The 11,364-nt window shown below is 32.8% G+C and overlaps 1 protein-coding gene across 9 annotated transcripts in view; it reads left to right on the forward strand.

Moving 5' to 3' along the window:
* TSGA10 (testis specific 10) overlaps nucleotides 1–9,763 on the forward strand; it is a 142,931-nt gene extending 133,168 nt beyond the window's left edge. For 8 of the 9 annotated variants that reach the window (XM_034659003.1, XM_034659002.1, XM_034659005.1 and 5 more), the window contains 3 exons: nucleotides 1,123–1,227; nucleotides 1,575–1,724; nucleotides 8,871–9,763. In XM_034659003.1, coding sequence (XP_034514894.1) covers nucleotides 1,123–1,227; nucleotides 1,575–1,724; nucleotides 8,871–8,895 — 280 coding nt within the window. In that variant the 3' untranslated portion in view covers nucleotides 8,896–9,763. Of the gene's footprint in view, nucleotides 1–1,122; nucleotides 1,228–1,574; nucleotides 1,725–8,870 lie in introns of those variants that run through there. The other variant, XR_004624828.1, reaches the window with a different exon arrangement.
* The last annotated feature ends 1,601 nt before the right edge of the window (nucleotides 9,764–11,364 follow it).

Below are 11,364 nucleotides of genomic sequence, written 5' to 3' on the forward strand. Positions count from 1 at the left end.
AAGCATCCCTAGCTCCATTAGCATCTTATTACAAGACCCTTGGCTAGAAATTTGGGTAGAAATGCCCGCCTGGACAGTGAATGCTTTATTATTAAACTTGGTGACCTCTCACAAAAACTGATGCGGACCTTTAGCCTCTATTGTTAACTGTCCCATCTATACCACTTTTTCATCCAGCCTCAACTCTGCCCTCCCATCTGAGCATGGGACCTGGGAAAGGAGGAATCATGGTCTCAGGAATCAGTCACTCCTAGGAGCCCCTGACTGAGCAAAGGCTGCAAAGTCAGGGCCAGTTTCCTTGAGAAACTGTTTTCAGGTTATGGCAGCTGTGAGTCATTCTTTTCAGTCACTGTAGCTGGGCTTTTGTAATATCTTCAACTGGTCTACAGGATCACTTTGTCCAGCTGGTATTTGGAAATTGACCTTACTGAAATATGCCCAACCCCCTCACCTTTAGGGATGCATTTAAACTGGTTGGTAAGTACAATCACTTAGAACTGGTAAGCATAATAAACTTTTGTGTTCTTAATCTCTGAAGTTTAGATTTCAGCAGTCAGCCGTGCTGTCTGGCAAGCAAAGAGGATAGAATGTTCTGTGCAAGCAGCATTCATTGCTTTCATCATCTTCCTTATGATAGTGTGCCTTTTGATCCTGTTAAATTGAAGAGATTTTATGTTTTTAATAGTTTGTATATAAAATTTCATTATAAATTGCATGAATCAAATTTCATTATAAGCATATACAAAACACTTGATTTAATAAATATATAAAGACTAATAATGGTATTGATTGGTTATAATACTACTTTGCATGTAATACCTCAAAGTACTTTAAAAAATAGATAATATGGATAGATAATATATAACATTATCCCATTTAAATATAGAGAAACAGACAGAGAAGGTTTAATTGAATGGGGCTGAGAGAGCTTAGGCTTTTCAAGTAGGCTACTTTCACATTTACTGCATCTGAAATTGGCATATTTTAGATGTACTAATACATCCATGAAAATCACAGTTTGGCTTGGTTCCAGCTGAGGAACCATTGCCAACATGGTTTAATGTACTAAGTCCTAGGCATATTTTAAATTTAATCAACTGTCACTCATACTATTTTACACAGGGCCATCCAGAGTAGAGATGTGGCCCAGTTCAGAAATGTTGTAACACAGTTGGAAGCTGATTTAGATATTACCAAACGACAACTAGGGACAGAGCGCTTTGAAAGGTAAGTCTGTCTCTATGCAGTGTTCAGTCTGGAAAGCATTGTTTTTTTTTTCAATTTTATAATATTTTTAATTATATTATGTTAGTCACCATACGTACATACCTAGTTTTTGATGTAAAGTTCCATGATTCATTACTTGCATACAACACCCAGTGCGCCATGCAATATGTGACCTCCTCAGCACCCATCATCAGCCCATCCCGTTGTTTTTTTTTTTTTTACATAACAACAGATTTTGGTAATTTCATGATGTTTAACTTTTAAAGTCTGAACTGAACTACAGTTTTATGATAGTATTAATAACATCACTGGATATAAAGTTTAAAAGCCGCACTATTTTGCTTCAGGGAGAGGGCTGTACAAGAACTTCGCCGCCAGAATTACTCAAGTAATGCTTATCATATGAGTTCTACAATAAAGCCAAATACAAAATGTCATTCACCAGAACGTGCTCACCATCGATCTCCTGACCGAGGCCTAGATCGATCGTTAGAAGAGTAAGTAGTTCAAGGACCCATTCTCTGGAGACCATATAGCAATATACAGTGAATATTTGAGGGAGTAAGGTAGCTCAAGTCAATCTATCATTAATAGTGCTATTTATTTATTTATTTTTATTTTATTTATTTTAAAGATTTTATTTCTTTATTTGACAGAGAGAGACAGCCAGTGAGAGAGGGAACACAAGCAGGGGGAGTGGGAGAGGAAGAAGCAGGCTCCCAGCAGAGGAGGCTGATGCGGGGCTCGATCCCAGAATGCCAGGATCACGCCCTGAGCCGAAGGCAGACTCTTAACAACTAAGCCACCCAGGCGCCCCTAATAGTGCTATTTAAACACAATTACATTATTAGGCATATAGACATAAAAAAGTATTTTGATCATTAGTTTTGCATAAATTTGCTAAAATGAAAGATCTTTATTCTATCTAATGTTTACATAAATTATATTTTTAAAATGTAATTTTCTTTTTATTCTAAAACTTAAATTTTTCCACATACTTTCATTAACAAAATATCGGCTAATTATAGCACCATAAAACACTTTATAGGAAAGTAGTTTATTTTTCAGGGGAAAATATTTTCGATATATTCCTGTATGTCACAAATTTTATAAAAATACTTGTATTTGGAAATAAATTCAAACTTATAAGAAGTTATAAAAATAAAATAATGTAGAGAATAGCTATATACCTTTTACCCGTACTCATTACTGTTAAAATTTTACCCCATTTGCTTTCTCTGTGTTTGAGACAACACATTTGCTGTCTTATGTACTCACGCTTTTGCATATGTTTCCTCTCTCTCCATGCATGCATGGGTACACACACACACACACACACACACATTTTAAAAATATAACCAATACCTCCAGTTCCAAACTGTCCTTCCAGGTTTCTTCCTTCCCTTTTTCCATTTTGTATTTGTATGTCCTTTCTTCTACAGTGATACAGTGAGAACCCTGGCTCAACATCAGTGTGTTTATCAGCAATATGCACATAGTTACTCTTTTGCTCAATCCGAGAGTGCCTCTAAAATAGTTTCAAAATTTCTTCACCTGTATCACTGCATTAAATAGACCAACATGAAAGTTCATGATCTATTTGTAATTCCTGTCTTCATACACTACTCTGCCCAAATCTTGAGGGCATGTAGTCAAATACTGAGTTTATATATTATTTGGATTAATTCCTTTTTTCCCCTTTTGCTGTGATTATGATATGCATTTAAAATAATATTAGATTCATTTACTTCAGTTTGCTTTCACTTTTCATTTTTCTCCTTCTTAGTTTTTTCCTTGATTTAGCTTTATTTTTGAATAGGTAGATTAATGTGCTTTTGAAAGTGAAAACTCTGCAAAAAGTAATACTCAGAGAAGTGTTACTTTCTCCTGTATACCATCCATCCCATGTCGCCCATATTGCTTTATGATTTTATGATAATGACATTCAGATATATTTTTCTTATTTTTCTTTTCATATGCAAAATGTAGCATACTGTATATGCTTCTTTACACTTAGTTTTCTCACCTCTTTTAGAAGTCACTTCATATTCATAGTGATTTTCCTTGTTCCTTTTTACAGCTGCATAGTATTCCATTTTATGAATGTACCATAATTATGCAACTGACCTCCTATATTTGAACATTTAGGTAGTTTTCAACAATTTGGAATTATAAATAAGGCTGTAATGAATGTGTTTTCATATTGGTGGAGGTGTATCTTCAGGATAGATTCCTAGAAGCAGGATTTCTGGGTCAAGGGGTAAATGTGTATGTATATAGTTTGGTTAAGTAGTGCCAAATTCCCCTCTATAGGGGTTGTAGTGTTTTGCACTCCTACCAGCTATGAATGAGAGTGCCTGTTTCCCTACAGCCTTATCAGCAGAGTATACTGTCAAGTTCTTGAACTTTTGACAGTATGGTGGGTAAGAAATGGTATTTCAGTGTAGTTTTAATTTGCATTTCTCTTTTTATGAGTGAATTTGAATATCTTTTCATATGTTTAAGGACTGTTTTATATCTTTTTTTAAATTGTCCATTTATTTTGCGCATTTTTCTAATGGAATGTTCTCTTTTTGTTAATGTTTTTTATAAATGTGGGAAATTAGCCTTTTATTACTGATATATGTTGTAAATATTTTCTTCCATTTTGTCATTTTTTTCTTTTGATTTTTCTTAAACTATTTTTCACATGGAAAAGTTTCTACTTTTATGAAGTCAAATTTTTAAATATATTTTAAGCATCTGCATTTCTGTTTATAGTTAGAAAAATCTTTCCTTACACTCAGATAATTGAGGTAATCAGATTTTTAGTTTTAATGTTTTAGAATTTATATAAGTTTTGTATATATACACACACGTGTGTGTGTGTGTATATATATATATATATATATATATATAGTTTTACTTTTCACGCTTAGATTTCTGATCCATTTAGAGTTTATTTTGTATATGGTATGAAGAATGGATCTAATCTTTCTTTTTCCAAGTGACTAACGAGTTGTCCCAAGATCATTTATTAAAAAGATTTTGTCCGAGTGATTCCAGTTTCTCTCTGGATTTTCTCTTCTGTTCCTTTGGGTTTATTTATGTTCAAGTCCTGTACTATTTTAATTATAGAGCCTTTGTAATATTTTTAATTTTTTAAGGACTAGTCTGATGGTTTGTTGGTAAACTGGCTCTCCAGAGAAGGGGAAGGAGAAGCCCTGATTTGTAGCATTTTCCAATTTCAGTGGTGTGAATATGCCTACTGTGGCCAGTTTCTCCCTTTCTCCCTTCCTTCCTCCCTCTCTCCCTCCCTCCTCCCTCCCTCCCTCCTTCCTCCCTCTCTCTCTCTCTTTCTTTCTTTCTTTCTCTCTTAACCTCCTTCTCTCTCCCTGTCTTCCTTCCTTCCTGCCTTCCTTCCTTCCTTTTGAAGTGTAATTGACGTACAATGTTATCTTAGTCTTGGTGTACAATATAGTGATTACACAATTCTATACATTCTATAAATATATTGTACAGTTTCAAGCTACCAAGCTAGTTTAACCACCAGCTCACAAAATTTCTGAATATTTACAATCAGCCGTGAGCCACCTCCAGCATACCACTAGGTTAGTGCCTATAAGAGCTCTTCCTTTTAAGTCTTTGCCAGTATTTTTTCGGGGCACCTGGGTGGCTCAGTCATTAAGCGTCTGCCTTCAGCTCAGGGCATGATCCTGGAGTTCTGGGATCGAGCCCCCACATCGGGCTTTTCCACTGGGAGCCTGCTTCTTCCACTCCCAACTCCCCCTGCTTGTGTTCCCTCTCTTGCTGGCTGTCTCTCTCTCTGCCAAATAAATAAATAAAATCTTAAAAAAAAAGTCTTTGCCTATATTTTCATGTGAGTTTATTTTCCATATGAAATTTAGCATCAGCTTGTCTAGCTCCAATTTAAAAGGCCCATTGGAATTTTTTTTTAGAATCACATTAAATTTATCAGTTAACTTGGGGAGAGCTGACTTCTTGATAATGTTGAGCTGTCCTAACCAGAAAAAAAAGAGAGATATCTTCCCATTTTTTCAAACTCATGGCGTCACTCAAGAATAATAATAAAAAATTAGTCAATCAATCAAATCAAACCAAAAGCTTTTTTTATTAAAAAAAGAATGAGTTACAGTTTTCTTTATATAGGTTTTGAACATGCTTAAGATTATTCCTAAATATTTTATCTTTAGATTTTTCTCCCCATTCATTTTACCTTCAAAAAATGCTTTTTTTGAATGTTAATTTATCATCATGTTATCTTGCTAAATATTTTTTATTGTTTCATTAAGTTTTGTCATTGATTCTTTAGGGGAGTCTAGATATGTTATCATGTCATCTGCAAAAAAGAGATAATTTTATTTCTTCTTTTCCTATTTTTATCTCTTGAATTGTATTCTCTAATTAGTTTCAATAGCTAGTATCTTCAGAATAGTGATAAATAGCAGTGGAGAAAATGGGCATCCTTGTTTTGATTCTGACCTTAAGTGGGAATGCCTCTAGGGTTTGTCAAATAAATGTAAGATGCTGGCTTTAGGACTGAGGTATAAATGTTTTATGATATCTGCCCATTTTTATTTTCTCAAGATTTTTTTTTTATTAGGAATGGGTGTTTAATTTTTTCGAAGGCTTTTTCAGCATCTATAAAGTTTTTCTCTTTAAAACTGTTAATATGTGAATTATATGAAAAGATTTTCAGATATTGAACCATCTTTGAATTTATGGTATAAACCTTACTTGGTCTTAGTGTATTCTATTCTTAATGTTCACTTATATTTTATTTTAGATTTGTGTATCAATATTTGTGATATTGGTCTGTAATTTTTTTCTTTGTACTCTCTTAACAAGTTTAGATATCAGTGTTATATTTGCTGCAAAAAAGGAATTTGAGAGTTTTTCATTTACTGTGCTTTGAAACAATTTATGTAGTTTGTGATTATCTGATCTCTAGGGATTTGTTTGGGTTCACCTGTGAAACCACACAGCCTTGGTTCTTTCTTTTTTGTGAGGTATACTTCTGGGTGTTTTTTGGTGGGAGGGATTGTTTTAAGCTTTTTATTTCTATTTGTCTAAAAATCTATTTTCTCTAGAGGTTTTTTTTTTTTATAAAGATTTTATTTATTTGAGAGAGAGAGCATGAGCACACACATGAGCAGGGGAGGGGCAGAGTGAGAGGAGAAGCAAACACCCCACTGGATTCTCAATGTGGGTCTCATCCCAGGACGCTGGGATCATGATCTGAGCCATAGGCAGATACTTAACCCACTGAGCCATGAGGTGCCTTTCTCTAAGTTTTTTAATTTATTTGCACAGAAATAAGCAATGCTTTATCTTATGAATTTTAAAATTTCCTTTGTATCAATAGTTATATTCCATTGTCATTTCTTAATTGTATATATGTACTTTCCTTTTCTATTTCTTAGTTACCTTAGCCAGTGATTTGTTTACTTTGGTAATTGCTTCAAAGAACCAGCATTTTGATTTGATTTATTTTTCTTTATCTTATTAATTTATGGTTCTGTTTATATATAATATAATTTCTTTCCTCTTCTATCTTTTTATTTACTTTGTTGGGTTTTTTTCCCTTAGTATTTTAAGTTAGGAATTTAATTAATATATTGCCATTCTTTCATTCTTATTGATGTAAATATTTTAGGCTATGAATTTTCCAGTGATCATTGCTTTAAATGTATCGCATAGATTCTGATATGTCATGTTTTTGTTATTATTTTTTAGAAATTCTGTAATTTCTTTTTGTGTTTTCACTTTTACCCAAGAGTTATTTGATAGAAAATCTTGTAATTTCCAGTAAGAAGAGCTTTTTGTGTTTCCATTTCATTTTTAAATTTCTAGTGTTATTGCATTGTGATTAGAGAGTAGTGTTTATAATATTTCTATTGTGGAAACTACTGATGTTTTCTTTGTACTTTACTACATGATCAATTTTTGTGGGTAGTTCATGTGCACCTGAAAAGATATATTCTTTCTTATCAAGGTATATATTTCTAGTGTATATATATCTAAGAGATTTACCTTTTTTATTTTATTTAGTTCTTTTATGTCATTGCTTAATTTTTATTCACTTGACCTGTTTTACTGAGACTGGTGCTTTAAAATCTCCTGTTATTAATTTTTTTAATTTCGTTTTATATCTCCTATAAATTTTGTTTTATGTAGGTTTATTGTTGTATTTGCTACATGGATGTTCTGAACCGTCATATCTTCATTGTGGGATGTGGATTTTATGAAGTGTACTTTTCTGATGCATTTAATTTTTTGGAGGTGGGAGGGGCTTGGGGTCTACTTTGTCTAGTATTAGAATTGCAAGTACTTAATGTCTCCACCTGCCTTGCAAATCTTAGTCCATCTCTTTATTTTTAGCTTTTCTGAGTCACTGAATTTTAAATATCTCTCTTATTTATAGTATGGATTTAAGTTTTGCTTTATGAGCCATTTTAAAATAATGGATGAGTTAAGCTTTTTCACATAATTGATATGACTGTGAAATTTGGTCTCAACTCTGTCATATTATCTTATGATAACAGTGTTTACCATGTGACATTTATTGTATTTCTCAATTTGACTATTCTTCTTTGCTTTTCGTCATTTCTTTTGATATTCAAGGTTTGTATTTTATTATAGTAGTCACCCTCTATTAATAATTTTAATAGTGCCATTAATTCCCTTTTTCTTACGTAACCTTTGCTGTTAGTTTTAAATGGTATATTTTGACTGCCACCTATTACCTAGCCAGCAGTCAATGCACTTAATTTATTTTCCCCAACCACTGATCTGTTTACTGCCCCATAGTTTTAACTTTTCAAAGTTGTCCTATAAATGGAATCGTGTATATAGCCTCTAGTGGCTGACTTTCATGCAGCATAATATTTTTTGAAATATATCCAGGTTGTATGGACCAGATGTTGTTGCATGTTCCTTTTAACTGCTGAGCAGTATTTCCTTGTATATCTGCACCACAGTTTTGTTTGCTTTGTTATACTTTTTATTTTGAAGTGACTACAGTCTCACAAGTAGTTGCAAAAATAGTACAGATAATCTCACATATCCCCCAACTTCCCCAATGGCAATATCTTACAAACCAGGAAATTGATACCGGTACAATATGATTAACTAGGCCATAGGCCTTATTCGCATTTCATTCATTTTTACATGCACTCATGTATATGTGTGTGCAGGTTTTTTTACACAACACACATATACCACAATTACAAGCAAGGGTTGCTGGAGGGGTGCTGGGTAGGGGTATATGGTAATTGGGTGATGGACATTAAGGAGGGCACTTGATGTAATGAGTATCAGGTGCTATATGCAGCTGATTAATCACTAAATTCTACCCCTGAAACTAATAATACACTATGTGTTAACTAAACTGAATTTGAATAAAAAATTTTTAAAAAGAAAAAAATAGTTCATTTATTTTTATTATTGAATATTATTCCATGTTATGGTTGTATCACAGTTTGTGAAAGCTGAATGAAAAAACTACATTGTATTATTTTCCTTCACAGAGGCTGGGGAAAAAATTTTAAGTATTGCCAAAGTAATGTCAGAATACATTTTTTATACATTGGTGAAATCTTTAAGTTAAATATATTAATTTGCAATTTTTTTCTCTCTTATAGGAATCTTTGCTATAGAGATTTCTGACACACGAAAAGATTCTTCACATCCTTGGGAAAGGTCAAAGTTACAAACTGATTTTTTTTTTTTTTGCTACATGATTGCATTTATCTTTTGAATGCTTGACAATGTTAAATGTATTTATTATCTTTGTGCCTCTGAATCTCTGTTCTCATGTGCCATATTGCAGTGATCTGAGATGACTTATAAAAACAAAAATGCATATGGCTCTTTCTATCCGTGCAGTAATAGTGAGTGTAAAATCTGCTTACTTCACTATTGAACACTGTTATGTTAACTATCCGGAGTAAATAAAGAAGCTTATAAAAAGAGGGAAAAGTGTTTTTACAAAACTGATTTCCTTTCCTTTCTTGATATCTCAAATAATTGGTTGGTTAAATTTTTTCTTTGTGATTTTTGCTTTCATTGCTGGAGAAGTTGTGCCAAAATAGGCAAAGTTTACCAATACTGGCCTGGGACCCAATATTCCATTTGGGAACCAACCTGACATAATTTCCAGGCCATAATCTGATTTTAAAGAAGCAGATATTAGGAGTGTGTCACAGTTTTTAAATCCATAATATTGTACCACTAATTAACATACATTTTCTGCAATTGTGTTTACCCATACTATTTTTAGAAAGGTAGGTGATGCTCTATTTGTCAAGAATGTAAGATTTTTTAAAAATCTGTATTTTAATAAGTTTTCTTTAAAATATTAAAGTACTGCAATCAACTTAATTGCCATTTTATTTATTTATTTTTTTGCCTGTGGCAGGTGTCTGTAATGTAGAGTAACAAGTTTAGTGATGTTTTCTTATTTCTCCTAAAATTTCCTAAATCTCTTACCTTTTCTCTCCATAGGCTTTGATTTAATGTTGATATTAAAGCCTGAACACAACTGTATTTTACTGATTGATATGAGCTATTTATTTGTATTCTTGCATTTTAATAAAAAAAGTCCTGTCATTAATAATATTCATATCAAGTAGACAATTTCTCATTTTATATAGTTATATGCAGTAACTCTACAGTAGGACAGTGCCCTTATTTAGGTCTTATTTAATCACTAGTACTCTGATATTTTACTATAAATTCATGCTATATATTCACTTTAGTTTGATTTTTAAAAACCTTGAGGTTTACTCATCTAGTTCAAGACAGTCATTACAGACTGGTTTTAAAAATTGAATAATTTAAAATAAGATGTCCTTTTCATAAACATTTTGGAGAGTAATATACAAATATGTTGTTCTTGCTAGAATTAAGTAATATACTGATAAATATGCAAAATTAACCTTTGGTAAGTGATATAGTGACCTAAGCACTAGGTCACCACAGCATTAATTTTAGTCTATGTACCTCCTAGAAGAGCTGACAAGGAGCTGAGTGTCACCTGTCATTTGCATGTAACATTTGTTTTATGTGGAGGGCAGTATGTGGGGAGGGGAACCTGAGAGAATAGGAATGAAGTACGTGAGAAAATATTTCCATACTTGATTAGAACTATACTATACTTGACTTGTGCCGTTAATTACAGAATGTTTAAAGGAAAATTATATGCTAAGTATGAAGGGGTCAACATTATGCAAAGGTTGGGAAACTGCAACTGTATTCTATGTTGAAACTCAAAGAAAGGATTTTTCTTATGTTAATATTTTAGAACACATATCATTTTAAATGAGATTCTAATCACTTGAGATAAATATATAATAGCCTATTGATATGGTAGAGACTGTCGTAAAATACACAATACAAAAACTATATGAAACATATTCTTTTCTTGATGACAAAAAAAAAATCTGAAAAAGAGCTTTCAGCTTTGAAATGTCATGTTCAATACAAAGCATCCACTCTTGCTGAAGTAAGGGTGTTTTGAAAGAAGATTGTTAATCTTCCAAGTTAAATATCTCATGGGTGTTGTGTTTCATTCAATACATCTAAACTAAATTCAACAATGTCTCCCCCTTGCATTCTCTGCCTTTGTTTCCCATGGTAGAGTGTCATCAGCTACCATGCAGGTGCCTGAGCCCTGTGCCCACATGCCATCTCAGGTCACTCCATTCCCCTCTCACTCCACACACTTAAATGTCAACTTAAATGTCATTTCCTACTACACAGTATTGCTGGAAGAAATTAATGAAGACCTAATTAAGTGAAAAACCTTCCCACATTCATGGATTAGATGGCTTAATATTGTTAAGATGGCAATATTCCCCCAAACCATCTTCAGGTTAAATACAATCCTTATCAAAATCCCAGTAGAGTATTGCTTTGTTTTGTTTTTTTTTGTAGAAATGGAAAAGCCAATCTTAAAATTTATATGGAATTGCAAGGGACCCAGAATATCCTAACCAGTCTTGAAACAGAAGAACAAAGTTGTTACACGCGGGTAATGAATCATGGAACTTTACATCAAAATATAGGGATGTACTGTATGGTGACTAACATAATATAATAAAAAATTATTAGTAAAAAAAAAAGAACAACAAAGTT

The sequence above is a fragment of the Ailuropoda melanoleuca genome, chromosome 4, assembly GCF_002007445.2.
Source record: "Ailuropoda melanoleuca isolate Jingjing chromosome 4, ASM200744v2, whole genome shotgun sequence".
NCBI classification, from domain to species: Eukaryota; Metazoa; Chordata; class Mammalia; order Carnivora; family Ursidae; genus Ailuropoda; species Ailuropoda melanoleuca.